The 24684-nt window shown below is 42.3% G+C and overlaps 1 protein-coding gene across 20 annotated transcripts in view; it reads left to right on the forward strand.

The window, feature by feature from the left end:
• GPHN (gephyrin) overlaps nucleotides 1-24684 on the forward strand; it is a 590148-nt gene that overhangs the window by 262952 nt on the left and 302512 nt on the right. For 18 of the 20 annotated variants that reach the window (XM_073348373.2, XM_073348352.2, XM_073348355.2 and 15 more), the window contains one exon: nucleotides 3866-3923. The exons of the other annotated variants lie outside the window; for them this stretch is intronic. In XM_073348373.2, coding sequence (XP_073204474.1) covers nucleotides 3866-3923 — 58 coding nt within the window. The remainder of the gene's footprint in view (nucleotides 1-3865; nucleotides 3924-24684) is intronic. 20 annotated transcript variants of the gene reach the window in all.

Here is a 24684-nt window from a genome sequence, read left to right on the forward strand (position 1 = left end):
AGAGCTGTACTGTCATTATCAGTGATAGTGCTTCATGATATGAACAGAAAACCATGGTAGCATGTCCTTGGGGGAGAATATCAGTGCCTGTAAAATAGACACCTAATCCTGCAAATGCATACTACCAGCTGCAGTACTTATTATTGCGAGTCTTAGTCCCCTTGCTTCAACAGGAGCAGTAAATGACAGTAAGGTCTTGCAGTATACAGTCTTAAAATACACATCCTTTACAAAGGCTATTCGAGGGGTTTTGGGTAGGGAGAGCCATAGAATACATACAGTTGGCCAGCTGTTTAACAAAGAAACTTTTCTAATTTATTTAGAAACTAAAGCTATAACTGGCTCGCTCTCCCCTTGTACCAGTACCTTCTACTTAGGCATGATGTTTCTCAACTTTTTAAAAAAGTATCTTTTATACAGAATGATATTTTTAATAGAAGCTTTGATTAAGAAACACACAAGTTAAAACCAACATATTAATCTTTGCAGACAACTTTCTTTTTTAAAAAAAAAAGTCAATGCATGATATGGTGGTGTTAGCCGACGGCCAAGGATGTTTGGTGAGGTGCCAGCTATGCCCGTTTATACCATCCGTGACTTTAACTGCTAGAGCTCAGAGCTCCTTCGCAGCGGGCAGTCAATACTGACTGACAGGTGCCCCAATGGCAGCACTAAGAGCCTCTCCACACCCGTGACTTTAACTGCTAGAGCTCAGAGCTCCTTCGCAGCGGGCAGCCAGGATTGACTGACAGGTGCCCCAAGAGTTTGCCCCGTGGAGGCGACACAACTCAACGCTAGGCTCTTAGTACTCTCACCTAATGGCCAGGCTTTAGAGCCAAAACGGCTGAGGTTCTTTAATTGTGTTGGCTGCTTTACAGTAAACCAGAGAAAACAAGTCAGGCTTATGCATAAATGGTTACCAAAATTTATTAAGCTAGATTCTAATCATGTGGTTACAAAATTGCTAGTGCCTACTTATTTAAATGTAGAGATGTTACACACACAAACAAGTTACAAAACTGAAGCCACAATCCCAAAGAAAGAAAACAAAGTATAGAGCTCTATTTCAAAATATGTGTACACTAAAGATAGGAGGTCAGGTGTGGGTGCTTCTTACCCTCCTTGCATCTCTCGATTCCAGCGGTGCCAAGCCAGGATCGGTCACTCAATTCCGCGGAAAGACGAATAAGGGACAAGGCGTAGGGACCCTCTTAGCTGCAGAAGCCTTGGGAGGCTGTCACTTATCTGACCAGCAGATAGATAGTGAAAGCACTCAAAAATCATGGTGCTGTAGGTCCCCTACTTATACCTCTGTACTCCTTTATTCTCTTTCTCCTTTCTTATGCCAAATTGAGGCTGGTCTGTCGGGGTGACGCCAGCTTTTGCAAGAGTAGTTTACACTTGCAAGGGAGAGAAACAATAAGTTTCGACTACTGGACATTTCTTTTATCAGGGTAAATATTTTCCCACCTAGGATGTTGGTGTGTGTGCATCACGCTATTTAGTAGGGGCTAAGAGCCATGTCTGTCACAGGGCCTCTGCCTGCTGTGAACTTAATCGTTATATCTGTTCCCAGAGGCACATTGTAGCAGCACACCTGTGCTTTCACAGCTTCAAAGGCTGTGCTGGAATATATGTTAAGTGCCCTGTTCCTGCTTCCTCCTGTGTTTCCAGCAATGCTGGTCTGAGGGGGGGGGGGGGGGGGGCTGGCTGTCTGGCTACAGGTGGGAAAGAATTAGGATAGGCAAATAATGCCAGAGGAATGGGCTTTGATCTGGAAATGAGGACCATCAAACTTAGTTTGTAGTGTAATAAAATAAAATTAATAAAATTTCTTTAAGATATTTTTTCAGTGGCACCTCACACCAGTCTAGTTAAAAAATAGAGACTGAATGAGGATAAATATTGGAGAAATTATGTTGAAAAAAAGATTTTATACATATGTGGTGGACATGTTTTAAAAAAATACCACAACAATTACGTACCTAACAAAATAAAGGACAAATAGATACTCAGGTCTTTGGTTACTATTTATTCAAAATATCTTCTTCTGAAAAACAGCACACCTGTACAATTTTTTTGAATATTAACATTTGATAGATACCCCTGATTTGATAAATATGTGTAGAGTCAATAGTTTCATTCCGTTTAATAAAATAACCAAAAACAACATGTGCCAGGTGGTATAAAGAGAGTTACTCTGTAATATTGGAAGGTAGAGAAATGTTATGATTATATTACTGTATGATATTTCTCTAAACAAAATGATAAGTTCAGTCTTTTAATTATTCATTTTTTCATTTTTAATATTTACATGGCAATGACTTGTATATCTATTAAAACTTCACAAATAAGCAGTTATATAAAAAATCACAGAATCATTAAGGAGATGAAATTTAATTTCCAATTTTCTAAGTGGAGATTTCAAACTCTGGAGGATTTTTTAAATGTGAACTATTAAAAAAACGTAACTATGTGACCATGGAATTTAAATGAAATTAATTTCTATAACTCCTTTACTGCTGAATTGTATGCTAGGTATGTGGATCAAAATGAATCTCTACTGCTGCGTTACATATTTGGTAATATACATCAACATGGAAGTGCCATCATCAAACAATGCTACCTTAGGAGTGTATGGCTGAGGGGCTTTTTTTTTGCGGCATGTTCGATATTTGTTTGCTATTTCAAATCTAACTCAAGAGTTGTAGCAGCCAGAAGTTTTTACCTTCTGTAGGCTTTACAATCCAATAGTTCTTGATGGTCTATGAGAAATGAGTAGTTCTGTTTGTCTCTTTCTTCCACAATTATCTCTGCACAATTATCTCAAGTCTTTCCAACGGTTGACTTCAAAGGGCTTTGGATCAGACTCTTCAGTACCTACTGAAGACCCATGTCTTCCACAATACCTATAAGAAACTTACTAATTAGTAAGGCTCCGTGTTTGTCATAGAGATCACGGATTCCATGACTTTCCATGACTTCTGCAGCAGCCGGTGTGCCTAGCCAAGGAACCTCCTGAGCGGCTCAGGCAGCCCCTGAGCCAGTCACACTGTCTGCTGCTGGGGCAGTCTCGAGCCCCTCCACCCCCCCAGCAGCAGGAGTTTTGGTGTGGGCAGGCTCAGGAGTGGGGATTCGGGTGCGGAGCAGTGCTTACCTGGGGGTAGGGGCTCCCCAGAAGGATTACAGGATCTCCCCTCCCTCAGCTCCTAGCTCCACGTGTCGCCTCTGCCTACAGACACCGCCCCACCACTCCCATTGGCCGCAGTTCCCAGCCAATAGGAGCTGCAGAACCGGGGTTTGGGGCGGAGCAGAGGCAGCACATGGAGCTAGGAGCTGGAGGTTGCAGGTGCCCCTCAGCCCCCACCCCCCGAGCACCCATGGCATGTCCCGTCCCTTCCCAGCTGTCCCCTTTTCCCCCATGTTTTAGTCTGGGGTATATAGTAAAAGTCATGGACAGGTCACGGGCCGTGAATTTTTGTTTACTGCCCATGACCTGTCCATGACTTTTGCTAAAATTATCCGTGACTAAAACATAGCCTTAGATCTTCTATTTGTCCATTCTATTTAGCTATTTTTACACCCCAAAGCATCTGCTCCATGATGATGTGCACTTCCCTTTGCTGAATAACTGCATATTCCTATTGATCTTATCTCTCAGGCTGGCCAAGCACATCTTGCTTCTGATGCTCATTTTAACTACTTAAAGGTTTTTATTTGGTTAATGAAAGAAACATTTTCTGAACTGCTCAAATACCAAGATAACACTCAGAACTAATATACTAAAAAATAACAGTGACAACATGAACAACATTCCATGCTTTGTGATACTGGTTATGAGAATATTTTCTTCTCCCAATTTCAGGTTGGGTGGGACTATATCTGCATACAAGATAGTGCCAGACGAAATTGAAGAAATCAAGGTACAGTATTACTACTGTCTTTCAACACTGGAAAGTGGACAGTGTTTTGCTGGGGAGCATTCTTAAGGTGTTACATGAAAAAGCCCTCCTCCCTTCTTTTGTGCTTTGGAATGCACAGAGTGTGTATGGCCTTCTCTTAATACCCCACCTGATAAATACTGGAAATGGTAAAAAAATAATTTTAGATATTGAATAGATGACCTGACTACCATCTGGAGCAGTCTCTAAAATTAAAAACAGCATGAAAATAAAAATCAATTTTTGTCCTTTTTATACATTTTAAAGTCCTTTTTAGTCACTGAGCATGACAGATTATATTTGCTATTTGCTATATTCATCTAGCTATAGCTTCACAGGGCAAAAACAAGGTTTTAATCAGCCTGACAGAATCTAAAAGACTCAATAAGGCTTTTCCCTTCTAATTTCTGACTTGGTACCTGTATTTAAACTGATTGGGGTATTTTATTGTACAACAGTTTTAATCAGGCTTTATAGTTTGTGGCCAGAATTTTAAAACATGACTGCCTAAAGTTAGGTTCCTAAATCCCTATTTAGGCACCTTAATAGAACTAATCTGATTTTGAAAGGTGCTGAGCACTTTCAGCTCTCATTGACTTTAGCAGGATGTGTTGATGCTTAGCAATAGCACCTGTATAATTCACGCCATTTATGTTTACAGATTCTGGAGCCTAACTTTTGACATCTGACTCTGAAAATGTTGGCCTAATTTTTTTAACTTTTTAGATATATGTAGGCTTGGAAAGATTAGATTTTTATCAGTAAATGTTGGTAAGCCTTGATTTCAATGTACACACCCAAACAAAAAAAAAATTCCATTGATAATCAAAATTTACAGATTGGAAAGGTGAGAAAAATGCAGCTTGAGAACTTATTAGAGTTTGATTTAAGGATATTTCTTTTGTATATTTTGTATAACTTGACATGTGATGTTGACAGTTTGTATTTTAATGGTCATAAAGCTTTAATTTGGAATCTTGACATCTACTGCCATTAAATTATTGTCTGACCCCCCCATTTTTTCCTGCAACTGTGAAAATTTAAATTGCTAAAAAAAGTTGAAAACCTATAATTTTGCAAAACTATGAAAATTTAAATAAATAAAAATCTTTAAAAATGGTTAAAAATAAATACTGATATTATCCATCACAATTATAAAAAAAATGAATTCTGTCAAGCCTAGAAATATATAAACTTTTTTATTTTCTTTTGGTGATCAAAAGCCTATCCAGCTCAAGGCATATTGTCCTTTTATCCTTCCATCAGAGCTCTGCTGCTCTAAGGCCAGGTAAACAGACATCCACCCCTCCCCCTGTAAAGCCCTGGGAACTTTGAAAATCCCCTTCCTGTTTTCTTGGCAAGTGCCAGGTGACATCTGGCCAGGTGACAATGCCTGCTCCACGGAGCAAACAGTCCCCAGTTTACAGCAATGCTGAGCTATTGGAGCTGATCAGTGTTTGGGGAGAGGAGGCTGTGCAGGGACCCAGGATGCCCGGCAATCACCTTACCTCCCCCTGCCCCCTTCCCACAAGACCTATCGTCAAAATGGAGAGGGCTGCACTGTGAGATAGCTATACTCAGTGAGCTGGTCTCATCGGTGATGGAAGTGCTGCAAAAGTAAACACCCTCTGATGCCTGTGGAAGTGAGTGAGTACACAAACCAGCGCTTTTCTTTCACTGGTTCACTATCACCATTGAAACTGACAGCAGAAAAACTCTGCAAGTGTAGACATAGCCAGAGTGTTCTTGCAGTAAAGAGAGGGAGTTTATTCTGTCTGAAGTCCTCCTGTAAAAGGAGACAGAGAACAGAGGGCAATGGGAGGAGAAAACAGGAGAAAGAAGAGAGGATGAACAGAAAACCAGAAGTGATTAAACATACAAAGGGTTTTGATGGTTCTCAGAGTACCTGGGTCTGTGACACCCTTGCTACCCCTGCCTCCAGCATGAGGAAGTCCTGCTTGAGGTAACTGGATGTAGGTTCCCTAAAACCACCAGCTTTTCAGCCACTCAAGCAGTCTTTTCTGGGCTATGCCAGCCCTTTCTTTGCCTTGCAGGTTAACAAGAGATGGACCCAGTCCCCAAGTCCCCTCGAATCAGTACCCTGTGATTTCCAGCCCCTGAAACTGAATACTCACAGAAATCCTAAAAGCAGTGTAACCCCATTTTACCAGATTTACCTTAAATCACTGCTCCTGTATAACGCACAGCAATTATAAAGAAACAAAAGAAGGTTTATTTAAGAAAGAGTAGAGATTCCACTAGAAACAAGAGAGAATGATGGAAACAAGTGATTACAATACAAAACAAAATAAGAAGACATGAACTAGGGCCTACACTTATTAATTTTTACCTTTCCTACCTAATAAAGTAGCTTTCCCCCCAAAGTTCACAGCTGGCTGGCTTCAGAGAAATCAGGCTCCAGTCTTTCATGAAAAAACATCCCTGCTCAGTAGGCTGTCTCAGTGAATAGATCCAGAGTCCCTCCCTCTGCTTTGTGTTATGCTGAAACAGCCCTTTGTCTTTATTCATAGATTGGGTGATCCCTAGTCTGCTCTAATGTTCCTTTTTTTTTTTTTTACCTCCAAGTGGTTTTGATTGTTTGCAGGTGTTTTGATGGTTTTCCATTGACTGTTCTGGGATGGGGGAAGGCTAGGCAATTGAACAATACATTACATAATTGGTAAGCCAGGGAGGGTGATAACTCCCTTCTGCTTGAATGGGTCATCACCAAGACATAACAGGTTTCAGAGGAGCAGCCCTGTTAGTCTGTATCTGCAAAAAGAAAAGGAGGACTTGTGGCACCATAGAGACTAACAAATTTATTTGAGCATAAGCTTTCATGAGCTACAGCTCACTTCATCGCATGCATTCCAGACATAACAGTCTCCGGTGACTAACTTTTACTCCAAGACCATAAGAGAATAATTTTCAATATAGTTACATATATTGTGCCTTAACTGTTCCCCATAAACAAATCTGACAATCATTACAAGCTTTCAGTAAAGACCTTGCAAGCTACACTCTGTGGATAAATACCATGAAAGTGGTATATTAGATGTAGTGAGTTTGTCAGGTCTGAGACAAGAGTTATTTGGAAAGAACAGTGAACCTTTTTCTAGTTGGCACCCATAAGTCTCTGTGTCACAAGGGTAAGAAATGGAATCTCCTCTCATGCACAGTAGTGCAGAGGAGAAATTCCAATTCTCATCCTCCCTTTTCCCTGCCTAAATGTGAAATTAAAGCCCAGACTTTTAAGGGTAAGGAAAATAACTATAGTTTTAAATATATGATTTATCTTGACATGTTGCTGAACTAAATCCACAGGGTAAAGAATAATCAGATTGGCCTTTACTAGCCTTATAGAGTGATCCCTGCTCCCTGATGGGCAAAAGAAGGGGGATTTCTCAGTAACAATACTAATTATGAAAAATGAAGAAGAAAATTGGGGACAAATTTAGCTTTGCACATCAGTGTCAGAGAACAGAAAGAATCCGACTGGCATGCCAGGTATTTTTATCGCAGATCAGGGGAAACAGCCTCATAGACAATACAGCAATGTTCTATCTCTACAGGCAGTGGGGAGCCCGCTCTTTTCCACTTTAGCACGAGGTGACTGTGCTCTGGGAGGTCTGTATTTCCAACTCTACAGATCTAGAAGCTTCTTACCTGCTGTGGTTCCAAAATGACCTAACAGACCACCTGAGCAGATAGTTTGAGTCACCACAAGTGCTCTCTTTGTCCAGATGTGGCCAGGTACATCTTCCAGCAGTGGGGATTTCCCCAAATAGACCTGTTTGTGACAAGGACCAACAGAAGGTGTCAGCAGTTCTGTTCCCTACAGGATCACAGCCTGGATTCCCTGGCAGACACGTTTTTACTGCCATCGTCAGGCAGGCTTCTTTACACTTTTCCACCAATTCCACTCATTCACAGGGTATTACTAAAGATAAGACAGTATCAGGCCAAAGTAATACTTATAGCCCAACATGGGCCCATCAGTACTAGTTCTCCACTCTCCTAGTGCTGTCAGTGAAACCTGCAGTTTCACTTTCATTAGGACTAATCTCCCAAGATCATGGCCACCTACTCCAATCAAGCATACAAACCCTTCACTTATCTGCATAGATGTTCCATGGCTAGATACTAGAGAGTAGTCTTGCTTGAAATAGGTTCAAGAGATCCTGCTAAATAGTAGAAAGCCTTCTACAAAAACTACATACATCCCCAAATGGAAACAGTTTTTTTATCTGGTCTCACCAGTATGATGTATTGCTGTCTGATTCTTCAGTTCAACATATCCTGGACTACTTATTGTACCTGAAACACCAAAGTTTAGCTGTTAGTTTGATCAAAGTACATCTGGCAGCTATTTTAGTGTTCCAACCTACAGTGGACAGTCTCTCCATTTTCTCTAATGATATGTCCATATGGTTTTTGAAACTCTTAGTCAAATTGTATCCTCCAGTGTAAGACCCTGTTCTCCAGTGGGATCTAAACTTAGTATTGTCAAGACACATGGGTCCCCTGTTTGAGCCACTGGCTACTTGCTCTCTGCTGCATCTGTCAGTCAGTGAAGATGACATTTTTGGTGGCCATTATCTCAGCTACAAGAGTAAGAGAGCTATATGTCTTAATGTCTGGGCCTCCCTGTATGATCTTTTTTAAGGACAAGGTTTACCTGTGTCCTCATCTGAAGTTTTTATCAAAGGTAGTATCATCTTTCCACGTCTACCAGCCAATTTATTTCCCTACATTCTACCTCAAGCTGCATTTGAGCAGGGAAGAAGAGTGTTTGAGTACCTTGGACATCAGAAGAACTCTAGCATTCTACCTGGACAGAACCAGGCACTTTCTATAAGTCCTCCCAGCTGTTTGTAGCAGTGGTGGACAGATTAAGAGGATAATTAGTCTCCATCCAGAGAATTTCTTCTTGGGTTGCCTCCTGTGTATGCATGTGCCATGACCTGGGTAATGTCACTCCATCTAGCAGAGTCAGAGCTCATTCAATGAAGTTGCAGTCGGCCTTGGCAGCTTTTCTGGCACAGTTTCCTTGGTCCACACTTTTGCCTCCTCCTGTGCAGTGGCTCAAGACTCCAGAGACAGAGTTGATCATGTTGTTTTCCAAACATTATTGAAATAGACTCCAATCCCACCTCCTGTTCTTATGACTTGTGAGTCACCAAGAGTGGAATGCATGTGTTCAATCACTCGAAGAAAAAACGGTTACTAATCTGTTCAATAACTGTTGTTGTTCAAGGTGTGCTGTACATGTCCATTCCATGACCTGTCCTCCTACACCTCTACATTGTAGTTCTAGCAGGATGGACCTGAGTGGGCTAGGAGAAGCTCTGCCCTTTATACCTGGATGCAGTGGCATGCAATAGCAGAATGAGTTTGGGCTGCCCAATGGGTACCGCTGAGGGAAAAAAATTCTGATGACTTTGCACTGGGCACACAAACACCTAGAGTGGACATGTGCAACACACCTCAAACAACAACGCTTACTGAACAAATTAATAACCATTGTTATAGCCTGCGTCAGTGAAGGCCTTATTTATTAAGCGACATAAAGTCAACATAGCCTTGTTGTCACTAAAGAGACCACCATCCCTGTGTAGGGAGGCTTCCTGCCCAAGGATCCAAGGTTGACTTCTTGCTGAGACGTAGACCTCACCAACTTAATCCTGGTCACTGTGGCCAGGATATATTCATTGTTAGAGCACACTCCTATCAAGATCCAGAAGTCATATGACCTGGAAGCTTCATTGTTTAAACAAAAAAAAAAAAATCCCTCATAGCAGCATTTATTTAAGGAACCTCATATGATGATCTTCACAATTCAACAGGAGAAATAGACTATAACACAGTTTCCCATTGTCAAATATGGGTATGATTGTGGAGTGCTGACACACAGGTCAACCAGATCCTGGCAGCCTTCAAGTATATAAATAGTACACTCTTCAGAGAGCTGATATTAATGTCATCACAGAGTCCTCTTGGATATCTTGACCGTCATTAGCAGTAACAAGAGGGATTATAAACTCCACTATAAAATGAAGCAACCTTTTGCTCAGATTCCTTTTTGTTCATATGCGTCCTCAAGATATAATAGGAGAGACAGCCAAGCTGGTAGAGGCAAGTGGAGGTCAAGGGAGTCTGGGATTTCCCAGGGCAACCGTTGACCTTCTCCAAGCAGTGAGCATGCCTTCAACTAATTCTAGTTCAAAGTGGAGCCCTTCATAGGTTGGACTTTGCATACATCTAGGGATAAATACTAGAATCCACAGTGTGTTTGGAGGGACTAATGGGCTCAATCCATTAGTTTATCCGTTTTTAGGGACCTCAGAGTCCAGACCCTGATGTTTTTACGAGGAATGGCTTCCTGTTATTGATATTCTTCTCTAGGCAACACTTTGCACTCTTAAAAATAAAATAAAATAAAAATATCAACCACAACAGTCAGTTGAGTATTGGAAGTCGTCCACTAGGATTGTGCAACGTAACTGGCTCTTAGAAACAGATTTACAGCTCCCAAACTTGGAACAAAAGCAAAGTGTGGTTGCAAATATATATCACTTTCTCCAGGTTAGTGGGATAGAACAAGTTCCCAGAGCGGAGAGGGGGACCTTAAACTATCCTCCATCCTCTTCTTGCTACTCAGTACTCAGAAGGATAAAGAGCTAGGCTAGATTGAAAGTTCCTGAATAGATCCATCAGCCAAAATAGAGGGTGGAGATGCTCATATCTACTTTGGCTGCAACATCCCAAGAGGATTGTTTATCTTCAGGCCTTTTACAGATCAACCATTAATATATCCCAATAAGATCTTCTTACAGGAGATTTCTGCACTCCTTCTACAGTGGCCATTTCCAGCCCGTTCTTTTCCTTTTGAGTTAGCAGAAGTCGTGAGGGGTTTTGGTGAAAGGACTAATGACTCTTCTACCACCTCTCAGGCAGAGAGGTGTATCTCTTCCTAGATGATCCTCTAATCAGAGCATCCTCACAGGAAAAAACAGAAGACACTACTGAGCAAACAGCCCAACTTCTGCAAAAGCACCACTTTGTCATAAATCAGGATAAGAGCAAGCTGATACCAGCTCAACTGTGTACATTGGTTAAAAATCTGTATATCTGATCCCAAGAGCTGACTCAGAGAGAATTGAGTTTACAACATATATCAGTCTGGCTGGAGAACCTATACAGAAGGGAGCTTAGGTTCAAGGGATCTGGTCAAATTAGAAAGCAGACAGTATAAATCATTAGTATGGCCCTCAGAGAGCTGACTGCATCGATGCACTACAGGAATATGTTGGTGGTGATTGATAATACTGCAGTCACAGCCTACATTATTGGTCAGAAAAGAACCAGGTCACTGACACAACAGTGGGATTCCAGCCTTCTGCTCTCTTGATCAGAGAGCAAGATGTCATCCCTGCATGTTCGCAGTGTAAATGGAAAGTTGTAAGTCTAAGTACACAAGGTAAGCAGTCAATAAAATCAGGCAAGTGGGACCTATGTGTTGAGGTATTTGATTTGCTGTTGAAATCTCAGGGCAGACCATAACTAATCTATTAATTTTGAGGTTCAACAGCAATAAAACTCCAAATTTCTTCTCTAGGAGGAGGAACCACAAGGCCATGGCAGTTGATACCCTCAACTAGAGAGAACCAAAATCTCTAACGTCTGCTTCCTACTGTATTGGTAGAGGAAAGAACTTGAACGTGATAGGTGATTTATTGTTTGCATTGTTGTTGTAGGCGTGTTGGTCCCAGGATATTAGACAGACAAGGTGGGTGAGGTAATATATTTGATTGGACCACCCTCTGTTGAGGAAAGAGACAAGCTTTTGAGCTACACAGAGCTCTTCTTCAGGTCTTTCAGGTCAGGTGAAACATGTCTGACAAGTACCTATTAAACATGTATGAGTAATGTTTTATATATATAATATACAAACCTGTTAAAAGAATAAAATCTGCTCACCATATCAGTGGAAGTGTGCACATGATTATCAATCCATTAAATAGGTTGTGCAAATTCAGTTTGCTGTATGCTAATGCTATGTGTGACCATAGGAAGGAGCAGACTTATTAAGGAACTAGCTTATTGTTTAGCCACAGGGTACCTGCATGTATCATTTTATGAAGGCCTACCTCATTCAGTATGTAATGGAATGATAGCATGAAAATGCTCTTTTTTAAGGTCCTTTTAGTATTCCTCGGAGAGAACATGTGCTGAGTCCTTCCCTGAAATCATCAGCTTTTCAATAAACTTTGATGGTTCTGTTTGGAAACACATTTATAACTTTAGTTGACTGTCAGTTACCAGATTTCAACCATAATACAATCAAACATGGTTCAGTTAATTTTACTTTGCCAGCAGCAGTATGAAAAAAATGTATTATGCAATTTTCTCCAAGGTAGATTAAAAAAAAGACCATAATATTTTATTTAAAATGTGCTAGCTTCTCTCAAACCCCAATTTTTTCTACCAGCAAAGATTATTTACCTGTTTGTCCAGCAGTTAGAATAAAAAAATGAGTAACCCCTTCTGTAGAACAGGATTAGCCTTTGATTTCTCAAGACTAAATAAAAATTAATAAAAAATATCAGTTTTAGCAGATTTTCATTGGATCATGATCCACAAGAAGAGACAGTGATGATATAAGATTTGACTCTCTCATCTCCTGAACTGAAGTTTGTGATGGATTAATTCATTAAAATTGCTTTAGTTTCATTGGCTAATGTTTACTGGTCTTAGGTTTTTCCCTTATATGTGTGTATATGTATTTAAATATCCACTCAACCCTCCCTCCTGCCAAAAAAAAAGTTTTGTATTTTCCTTTTGAAAGTGAAAAAAATTATTCAAGTGGTGTGCACTATTTACATTCTAAGTCAACAGGTTGCTGGTTTGTTCTGTGTTGTAGAATCAGTTTTAGCAACAATATATTTACAATTCTGTCACAAGGTGGCTGGCCCCTTGGGAGGCTGAGACTGGTGGATCACTTGAGCTCAGGAGTTCTGGGCTGCAGTGGGCTATTCTGATCGGGTGTCCGCACTAAGTTCGGCATCAATATGGTGATCCCTGGGAACCTTGGGGTCACCAGGTTGCTAAGAAGGGATGAACCAGCCCAGGTCAGAAATGGAGCAGGTCAAAAACTTAAGGAACTCCACCTCCTCTGTACTCCCACTTGGGCCAGTTAAGAGGGCAGGGCTGGACCTGAGGTTATAAAACATTAGGTGGCATTTGAGTGTGGCATTTGAGGGTTGAGAGTGAACCAGAGAGAATTTGAGGGCATTAGGTGGCATTAGGTGGCATTTGAGGGTTGAGAGTGAACCAGAGAGAGGCAGGACTGCCAAAGACCTGGGAGTGGAGGCAGTGAAAGCCTGAGATACAATGGGTGAGTGGATAAACTGTTTGTTGGTTTAAGTTTGGTAATAAAGCTGCATACAAGAGATTTTGGGCAAGGTAGTGAGTCCATAGAGGAACGCCAAAAGAGAATTTGAAGAACAGCTAGCCAAAGACTCAAAGATTAAGAGCAAAAAAATGTTTAAGTACCTCAGAAGCAGGAAGCCTGCTAAACAACCAGTGTGGCCACTGGGCGATTGAGATGCTAAAGGAGCACTCAAGAACGATAAGGCCATTGCGGAGAAACTAAATGAATTCCTAACATCGGTCTTCACAGCTGAGGATGTGAGGGAAATTCCCAAACCTAAGCCATTCTTTTTAGGTGACAAATCTGAGAAACTGTCGCAGATTGAGGTGTCATTAGAGGAAGTTTTGGAACAAATTGATAAACTAAACAGTAATAAGTCACTAGGACCAGATGATATTCACCCAAGAGTTCTGAAGGAGCTCCAAAGTGAAATTGCAGAATTACTAACTGTAGTTTGTAACCTATCATTTAAATCAGCTTCTGTATGAAATGACTTGAGGATAACTAATGTGAAGCCAATTTTAAAGAAAGGCTCCAGAGGCAATCCTGGGCACGTGGACGAGGGGGATCCAGTGGATATTTAGATTTTCAGAAAGCCTTTGACAAGGTTCCTCACCAAAGGTTCTTAAGCAAAGTAAGCTGTCATGGGATAAGAGGGAAGGTCCTCTCGTGGATTGGTAACTGGTTAAAAGATAGGAAACAAAGAATAGGAATAAATGCTCAGTTTTTAGAATGGAGAGAGGTAAATAGTGGTGTCCCCTAGGGGTCTGAACTGGGACCATATTCTATTCAATATGGGACTATTCAACATATTCATAAATGGTCTGGAAAAAAGGGTAAATACTGAGGGGGAAACATTTGCAGATGATACAAAACTACTCAAGATAGTTAAGTCCCAAGCAGGCTGCAAAGAGCAACAAAATGGCAGATGAAATTCAGTGTTGATAAATGCAAAGTAATGCACATTGGAAAACACAATCCTATCTATACTATAAAACGATGGGGTCTAAATGAGCTGTTACCACTCAAGAAAGAGATCTTGGAGTAATTGTGGGTAGTTCTCTGCAAACATCCACTCAATCTGGAGCAGCAGTCAAAAAAGTGAACAAAATGTTGGGAATCATTAAGAAAGGGATAGATAAGAAGACAGAAAATATCACATTGCCTCTATGTAAATCCATAGTACGCCCACATCTTGAATAATGTGTGCAGATGTGGTCTCCCCATCTCAAAAAAGATATATTGGAATTGGAAAAGGTTCAGAAAAGGGCAACAAAAGTGTTTTTCTCACTGAGATCCAATTTTGTGAGTGAAGAATGTCGGTGTCCCTTCAGGCTACAAAAAGCACATTCAGTTGTCATTCCGCACCTGCTGAGCTGGTACTTGAGTCTTTCCTTGGTGATGTTGAGGTGGCCAGTGTATGGCTTCATGAGCCAGGGGAGTCAGGGGTGGACTGGATCCTCCAAGATCAGTAATGGCATCATGAATGGTAATTCGCTAGTTGGGAAAGAAAGTCCCTACCTGTAGCTTTCTGAACAGTCCTGTGTTCCTAAAGATGCAAGTGCCATGCCCCTTCCCTGACCAGCCAGCTCTGATGTTGGTGAAGCGTATCCAGTGATCACTAGCACTTGCATAACCATATAAAAATAGGCCTTTCTGTTGATGTACTCTGTTGCCATGTGGTCTGGTGCCAAAATAGGGATGAGTGCCTCCACCACAGTTCATGAACCCCACTGCTGCAGATCCATTCATTATGCCCAGCACGTTGCCACGAGTCACAATTCTGAGTAGCAATAGGTGATTAATGACCCTGCACACTTACATGACAATGGCCCCTACAGTGGATTTTCCAAAATTATACCCACTAACTGGTAGCAGTCTGGCATTGCAGGTTTCACAGTGTGATCACCACTCGCTTTTCCGTTGTCAGTGCAGCTCTCATTTTGGTGTCCCTGTGATGGAGGGCTGGGGCAAGGTCTGCTCACAAATCCAAGAATGTGGTCTTGTGCATCCGAAAGTTCTGCAGTCAATGCTCATCCCAAACCTGCATTAAGATGTGAGCCCACCAGTCAGTGCTCATTTCTCAGGTCCAGAAGTAGTACCCCATCATTTGCAGCTACTCTGTGAACACCACCAATAATCATAGACCAATCTCGCTATGTCCCACAGCAATCTCCAAAAAACTCATGTTCCCTGTGCCTCTTCTTGTGGGTCTGCAAATATTGGTGAATTATGCATCCTGTGCTTGCAACGCTCATGACAATAGTGCAGAGCTGTGCAGGCTTTGTGCTTCTATCAGAGAGAGTGGACAACGACAATTCCTGCATGGGTTGTGGGATTTTTAAAATAGGTGTGAAAATTATGAGATAGAGATGACATTATGGGGTGGAGAAAGTAGCATGATGGGAACTTGACCCTGCAGTTCCAGTCACCCCGCGCAACTCATTTCTGCTCCAACATGCATTGCCGAAACTTCCCAGAAGACAATGCGCTGGATGGTGTTGAGTTGCACACTGGAATACTTACCCATGATGCACCACACTGTGCATAGAAAGAAGCATTCCTGATGAGCTCACGTAGTGCCAATGCAAGAAGCTAAGTATGCATGCACACGCGATATGCTAACTGCAGCGGCTTAATGCTGAAGTAACTTGCATCAGCAAAAGTTTGTAGCATTGCCCTTCCTGCAGTTTAAGGATGGTTTCTCCAATTACATTAGGTGAATCACCTTCCCGAAAGGTGGTAGCTAGTTGGATGGAAGAATTCTTCCATCGACCTAGTGCAGTCTACAGTGGGGGTTACATCTGCTTAATGACATCTCTCATAGATACGGATTTTTCACATTCTGGTAATGGCTGTGGGCCAGAGGGAGGAAGCACCTCACGCAAAGTGGGGAATGAGCAGTGACTCCTAGTTCCTGGAAGGGTGGGTACTTCCTATTTTTGAACTGGGATCTGGGGGGCCTCCCCTTTTTGGGGTGTGTGAGGCCCTCTCCCTGCCCACATATGTGAACCGTGATCTGGGGGTCTTCTTTCTCTGAGTGGGGTAGCCTGGTTTATAGACCATTAATTATATTGATTACTTAAGAATTCCCAGTTATTACTTTGAGGGTTGATAACTCAGTAAGGTAAATAGAGAGACTGCTGAATGTACATTTGCACATCCATATACTCACACCATCCCTTACAGAACAACCTGAAATGTTAGCATTTATCTTCCGCATCACCAGTAGCCATGATTCTGGCACCTTCCAAGGGCTACATCTCTCTCTCTCTCTCATACTGTCCACAGGCTGGGATGCAAATTTTATAATATGTTATGCTGACACCACTGTATCTAATGCATATTTAGTAGGGGTTTTCCCACTTTTCCTTATTTGTATTTCCTCATCCTACTAATGTTGAGGTGTCCTCCTTCTGTAGGTTAATATATGAGTATGTACTGCCACCATTTCAGCTGATGATCATACCCGTCATCCCTTGCTTAAGCAGATTTGTAGTTATTATTTCCATGTTCTTTGCAGTAGAACTTACTGGAACATTCAATCTTTTACCATTGAGCAAGCTCTTCTTAGTTCCCAAAATCTAAAGGTAAGCATTAATCTATGCCAAGGGTTATGGCCTACTTAACCACACACATGCTAATTTATGCTTCAGCTAATAGTTACAGAATACAGGCCTGTAGGTTCTTTGCATTACAGCTGAATATAATGAAAGCAGCAAAATATAATGAAGGCAAGACAGTGAATATAGTAAAGGCAAACTCGATATATTATGGGTTATGGTTGTGGGCATGGGAGTATCTGAGCCCTTCTTCCTGCCCTCCCATGTGTGTACGCTGGGGGCCTTGCCGTCTTGAGGGGTCCAAGGCACTCTCCTTGCCATCCATGTGTGAACCAATATGGCTCTATATAAGATGCATAATCATTGACAGTGCCACGTAGTGGTCAGGCAGGAATTGGCAGATCATCTTCCTGTTGAAACACAGTCTCGTCCTTCAGCACCCCCACCCCAATGGTTTCCAGTTTTCCCCTTTAGCACAGGGATTTTTGGGGACTGAGCCCTTGAACAGTTGAGGTCTTCCAATTGTCCTCTCACCCTAGTTGGAGGCTGTTATAGTCGTAACATCCTTCTGGAGCAGGTAGAAGAGCCCAGGATCACCCTCTCCATCAGGCTGTGGTCCAGGGCCCAATGGTGGGCAGCTACACTTGACACCTTGCAGTGCTAAGCTGCTGCACGCCCCCCCTCCCCACCCTGGGCACTTCCTCCCACAGTCTCCTTTAGCTTCCCGAAGTAAATCACTCCAGTCAAGTCTCTGACATGCACACTTAGTCATGTACCTCTCCTTTGTGGGTTTGCACGGGTTTGTGGTGTCAGGCCTCAGGCAGTGAGTTCCTAGGCCGTACTTACCCCTCAGAGCAGCAATCAGCTCCCTTGTACCACCTGCCTCTGAACTCCTCTGCTCCCCTTTTTAAACCCCTGCCTCCATCTTGTGCAGGCATTGCAGGTGGGGCTGGATGGGGCTGCCTGGGCCTAGAGCTGTTCCTTAATCCCTTGCTTTCCAGTACAGGGTTTGTATACTCCATCACAGCCTCCTTTCATATGGAGCAACAATACTGGATTAGAATACAATGCTCCTAATATTCAGCATTCTGATATTTGTGCATTCTATACATTTTTTTTCTGGATACTGAGACAAACTATCTTGGTGATAAAATGGTAAAAAAAATAGATTTTTTATTTGATTTTTTGTGGCTGTGTTTTTATTTGTACCTTTGAATTACCAGTAGGACTTCAGAAATGATTTGGCTTAATCATCCTTGGAGAAATGTATGAAGGAGAAAGTGCCAGTGAGTCATCCGATATCAATAAAGGTGCAGTGGTGGCTGAGTTTTACTTTTTAAATAGTTGACTCACGGGATATAGAGGGATATTTAGGCTTGTTCCATCAGAAACTTTTGCATTCAGTCTCAGGTGCTCACTCTGGCTTCATTGATAATAAGGGTAGATGAAATGTCTTCGACTTTGTTCGTAACTCTGTAAAGGTGATATTTATATATTTGCTTTTACGATTTACACTTAGACTGACACTTCTAGGGTTGTTTTTTCTGTTTTACTGCTGTTTGTCCATAACCTCTTTGTCCATAACTGCTTTGGGTTGCCTTGAATTTGTAGACTATCAAATATTGTAACAGCTTCACTGTGTTCCTCAAATATTTTACGGTGACAGAAGCAATTATCCTTACTTCCTATGTACCATTCCACTGGAATAATTTGTAATGTTCAATACACCATCAAAGACTTCTTCTGGCTTCTTCCCATTGATGATGGTGGTCTGTTGGTTATGTATTGAACAAGTAAGGATATGAGTTGAAGTCAATGGGAGCAGTCGGATACTTATAATTTTTGAATAGGGTACAAAAGAGGACACAAGCCACCAATTTTTAAAATCTTTGCTCTCATTCATAGGAAAGCAAAGCAACACTACACAATAGTTTAGAGTAGGAAGTTAAGAATACTGTGCTGCAGATGAAGCTGTGCAGGGGGAGAGGCCATGTTTAAAGAAGACAAGTTGGAAGTTGTGTAGGACACTGGAGATAATACCTTAGTCTTACAAAAAGTACCATGGGATTGTTAATGACAATAGATGGTAAGGACCTCAGTTTTGCATCTTATCTGAAAGGTAACATACTTCTAAATTTTGAAATGGTGGCCGCATTTAAATAAAAAAACAAAGTCTTACACTCACTTGCGATAGCAAAGGTACATTAGCACTTCCCATTCCTCTCTACATTGTTGTTGCATGGTCCTTTCATTATTGTTTACTCTATATCCTTACTAGTTTAAAGATGCAGTCAGTAGACCACCTTCCCAATAGGAATAATGTATACTTTTTTGATGGCTGTATTGAACATTGTGATTTTACCCAATAGCCACAAAACTACAAGAATCTCTTCCACCCCAAAATGTTGCATTTCACTAGAGAGTGAAGTAATACTTGATATATGCTATATAATATATTAAGTGCTTTGGGATGAAAGGCATTATACAACTTATAAGATAATATTTTTAATTATTACCAAGATGTATTTCTTCTGAACCACGTGATTTTTCAGATATATGTAAAAATAATGAGATTGTAATATATTTAGTAAGGGAGTTTTTGCTACCAGTTTTAGAGATACTTACATAGGTGAACACCTTCACCTAACAGACTACAAATGAGAGGTAATAATAGAAAATTAGATGGCATGACATACAGTGAAAAGGCCTCACCACTTCTAAAACTGGTGTTATTTAAGGTATATAAATAGTTTAGGATTCTTTTAAAGGTTACCGTGTATTTTTCTCTTAAAGACAGAAAGAGAAAGAGCACTTCCTAGCCCAGAGGGCTTTCCATGGTTTCACATCTCTCAAACTAACTCATGCTTGAGCAGGGAGCTTTCTGTTCTTGTGAGGCATCAGAAATTTCAGACACACACGCTCAACTTTACTCTCTGATTCAAACACAGCAACAACAATAGGAAGATGCTTGTTTTGGCTGGAACCTATGTACCTATGACTTACTGTTTATTTTAACCTACATAGTGCTAAAGCTACTGAGCTGCCCTGTGACATACTATACCTTGAGGGAGCATCTTGTAACCCCCATATTCCTCATCTGTATATAATTGTGATATTGCGTATAAAGCATGCCATGTTGGGGTATCAGGGAAAAGCTTATGATCAGTTGAAAGTCACTGTTCTATCTAAATATGTATATCTATAGTGCAGATGAAGTTATGAGATTGTGTTATATGGTTGTCACTAAAACATGCTGTAAATTGGGGGATCTACCAGATATTAGCTCCCCAGAGACAACAGCAAGGAAAGTAACCAACGCCTGGGTGGGGTGTCAAACAACTATCAACAGTCATCGTCCAGCCAAGGAGATACAATTCAGTGACTCACCTGCATATGCCCAAACCAGGGGAATTGCTCAACCTTGCCTGGGGATTCAACAATGCCCACCAGACATGCCTGGACTTGTGTTCTCCAAGCAGATATACTGAGGGTATAAAACAGAACACAGGGGGCCCATGGTTGGCCTTTCTCCTGTGCCCACCTATGCTGCAAGCAACAAAGACACTCAGAAGAGTGAAGACTCCAACAGAGGAGACTGGCCAAGGTTTAAGGGACAAACCTGTATATTAAAGACTGCAATATCCAGTGGCGTGAGGAAAACTGCTTAATCTAGATGTTGCCCAGTCTACTAGGGTTGAGAGTTTAGACTGTGCGCTTATATTTTCTTTTGTTTTGGGAACTAACTCTGATTTTTCCCTATCACTTAAAATCTATCTTTTGTAGTCAATCAACTTATTTTATTGTTTATCTTTACCAGTAGGTTTGCCTGAAGCATGTGGTAAATCTGCTCAAGGTTTGCAAAGGCTGATGTATATCCACTTTCCATTGAGGAATTGGTGAACCAATTAATAAGTTTGCACTGCTCATCTTGATGGTATATTCCTGAGGTACAGGGCGTATTGGTCTCGTGGCTTTTTCTGTGTGATTCATAAGTGGCTCTGAGAGCATTCATGCAATCTAGCGGGGTGTGGGGTTCCACATGAGGTTGTGCTGAGTCATAACAGTGCTGCAGGGCTTTACTGCTTGTCACTAGCAAAGCATTGTGAGAGACAGCCCAGGCTGGAGAGTGAAGGGGGCACAGTGGTCTCACAGTCCCAGGCTGCACCCCAGGGATCCTGTCATACTCCCTGCTTAGCCCTCTTCAGAAATCTTCAAAAGGCAGTAAGATGTTAATCCATAGATTCTCTCTTTCTGTGGAAAAAAGGAGGTATGAACTTCTGACTGTGATGAATAAAAGCAATACATATATCTTAATTTACTTGTGGGATGCAAATTACTTCCCAAATAGGTACAAAGGCTCCATAGGAATCCCAGGTAAAAGAAATCAAGGCAGGCTTAAGAAACATTTAAGAAATGATCTCTGAAACACTACTTAGAACAGAACATTTGCATAATGTATTGATTATGCTGGAAAATATTTGTTAAAATTAACAAGCTAGATAAGTGTGTGAAACATACCAAAAAAGAATTCTCTTCAGACTTATAGCTAACGTATTTTGTAACCAAGACACATAACCCATTACTGATTGTACAAAATTGACCCCTGAATATACTCTGGAGCAGTTTGAAAATCCATTTTGGTCACGAAATGTCAAAATACTAGACGTACCTGCAGGCAAGAAGTTATGAGACTGTGAAGGGGCATGGACTCACAAAGACTAACAAGCTTCTCTGAGCCAGTTGAACAGCAAAGAGGCGCACCTGCAAGACTCATTCTACCTGGAGAGAGGGGAGCTTAAAAAGGAAAACCTGCCACCAGGGATTCTGGAACAGTTTTTATACTGGGGGTGCTGAGAGCCATTGAACCAAACTGTAAACCCTGTATATAATGGAAACCACTTCAAGATGGGGGGGTGCCAGCACCCCCCTGCCCCCCACACCTCTAGTTCCAGCACCTACGCCTGCCACAGGAAGAGGGCTGCTCCAGCTCAGCTGATGTCGGCTCACTGAGAGGAGACAGCAATAAGCCCCACCACTCCAGAAGCTGCAAGACTAAGCCTCAGAGCAGTATACCCCAAGAGGAGGGGCTTGAGATAGACCCCATTTAGACTAAGCCCAAAGGGCTGACTTAGGAAGACTGCCTGAGATCCAGGTCACCCTTACTTCTCTCTATTTTCCTATGGACTCAACTCTCTCATAAGGGAAGAAAAGGGAGAGAGGACTTTTCTTTTGTTTGTTTGCTCCAAGAACCTCCTTAGGCATCTGCCTAGGGGGTGGAATGGGGAGAAAGACAGTATAAGGACCTGAAGCAGGATGTGGATGGGACTTGTGGGGAACGCTGCCCTCCACAAATGGTGGAGAATGCAGACATAACCATACCTGATACAAGGGGTTAAAAAAAAAAAACATTAGAGGGAATAGTGTTCAGATGCTCCATGCAAGATGGCACCAGAGTGGTGGTATAAGTGGTTAGCAGAGATACAGCAGCAGCAAGCTACTCAGCAACAGCAATTCTAACAGCAAATTGCTGCAGCAGCGGACTACCCAGAAACAAGTTCAGACCACAACAACAGCGACTGAAGGAACTGATGGCCCAGCAGCAGGCATTTCAAAAGGAGATGAGGCAGCAGATAGTACCAGTTCTGTGCCCCCTGGAAGTCCCAGGAGGTCATGCGTCTGTCAAGGGAATTCCTCTGCCAGTATCAGTAAAGCTAATTGAGATGGGTCTGGGCGATGACCCTGAAGCCTTCCTATATTTGAGTTATTTTTGAGAGGGTGGCACTAGCAGCCCAGTGGCCCCCAGGATAGTGGGCTTTGATCCTGGCCCCATACTTTAAAAGTTTGGCCCACGCGACCTATCATAGCTGGACTTGGAGAGGGCAAAAGACTACAAACACGTAAAGTCCAACATTTTGGATTACTTGAATATTTCTGAGAAGACCCTCCATCAACAGTTTAGAACTGAGAGCTACTCCCAGGAGGCAAGACCCTGGATAGTAGCACAAAGGTTGAGACAACACTGTTGGAAGTGGCTCCATCTGGAGGAGCGATCAGGAGCACAGGTGTCTGAGGCTATTGTGACAGAACAATTCATAAAGATATTATTCATGAAAGGCAAGGTGTGGATGCTATGGCACTGCCCAGGGATGTTACCAGAAGCGGTAAAGCTAATGAACGACTTTGTAGGAGCGAACGGATCACTAGGGGCAGAATCAGCAACAATCTCCCTGAGAGGCCTGGCTGTGAAGGGGTCCTTCCAGATTGTCAGACCACCCCTTGGACCAGGGACAGTCCCAGGAAGGCAAGGTGGTCAGGTGCAGATAAAACACCATCAGTGGGACTGCCAGGCACTTCAGACAACAGGAGCAGAACTCACAGACCAGGATCCAGCTGCCACCCCATAACCGGGCCCATCCTCAGCTGGGAAAGATGCTGGTAGTGCCAGCCCGTTAAAGTGCTGTGGGCAGACTGGACACATAAAGAGGAACTGTCCTCTTATGGAATGCAAATATGACCAGGACTGGACAGCAGAAACCCCGGCATGAAAAAAAGACTCCCCCCTAAGTTGATGGTCCTGGTGGTGGTCCAAGGGAAGATGGTTCAAGGACTCTTGGACTCCAGTTGCAGTCAGACGGTGGTTCAGGCCTCCGTAGTGGGATGCCATGACTCCTCTAACATACAATCCACCTGCAGTGTATACAGGGTGATGTCAAAACATATCCCAGACAGCAACTACAACTGGGAGCCCATACTGCAGTGGTAACAGTAGCCTTAGCTGAAAATTGATCTACCCCATAATCGTAGGCCGAGACTGGCCCTTTTTCTGGCAAGTCATTAGTGCATAAGCGTGGATAGCAGGTGAGGGTCAAGGCTACAACCAGTTCCCTGGAGGCTGATGAGCCTTGGGGAAGCCAATGACCCTGGAAAACAAACATCCTGAGTAACTCGGCTGCCAACACCCTTAGGGAAAGAAGAGGTAATTAGTTGGGACCTGGAAACCATCCTACAGAGCAGGAATTTCATGCAAGAACAGAGGAACGACCCTATACTGAGCCATGTATATGAACAATTATAAAAAGTGAGGTAACAGAGCCTCAGCAGGGTGAGCAGTATCCACACTTTGTGCTCAAGGAATGCTTGTATCGAATTGAAAAGGATCAACAAATTGAGGTGGTGAGGGCCCAGTTGCTGTGCTACTCAGGTACCACAGGATGGCATTGCTACTTGCACACTATATCCCATGTGCTAGACACCTGGGAAGGGAGGAGACATTGTCTCGGGTATTAGTCAGTTCTACTGGCCAGGTGTGCATAATGAGGTAAGAGAATACTATTCCTCCTGCCCAGGATGTCAGTTAGCCAGCATCAAAGCGGCCCCTAAGTTACGTTTGGTCCCTCTGCCCTTGATCAAGACATCCTTTGAGAAGAGTCAGTGTGGAAATGGTCAGGCCCCTAGAAAAAACTGCCTCAGACATTAATATGTATTAATGATAAACTATGCAACCAGGTACCCAGAGGCTGTTCCTCTGCATTGAGTGAAAGCTATGGTGATAGCTCTGGAACTCTTGAAGCTCTTCTAATATGTGGGACTTCCCTGTGGAATATTAGGAGATCAAGGGATCAGCTTCACCCCCCAGGTGATATGTGAACTATGCTCCCTTCTGAAAGCCATGTCGCTGATAACCGTGGGATACCACCCACAGATTGAGCAATTTAATAAAATGCTGAAAAACTTTGACAGTGACAAC

Source organism: Lepidochelys kempii, chromosome 6 (assembly GCF_965140285.1).
Source record: "Lepidochelys kempii isolate rLepKem1 chromosome 6, rLepKem1.hap1, whole genome shotgun sequence".
Taxonomy (NCBI): Eukaryota; Metazoa; Chordata; order Testudines; family Cheloniidae; genus Lepidochelys; species Lepidochelys kempii.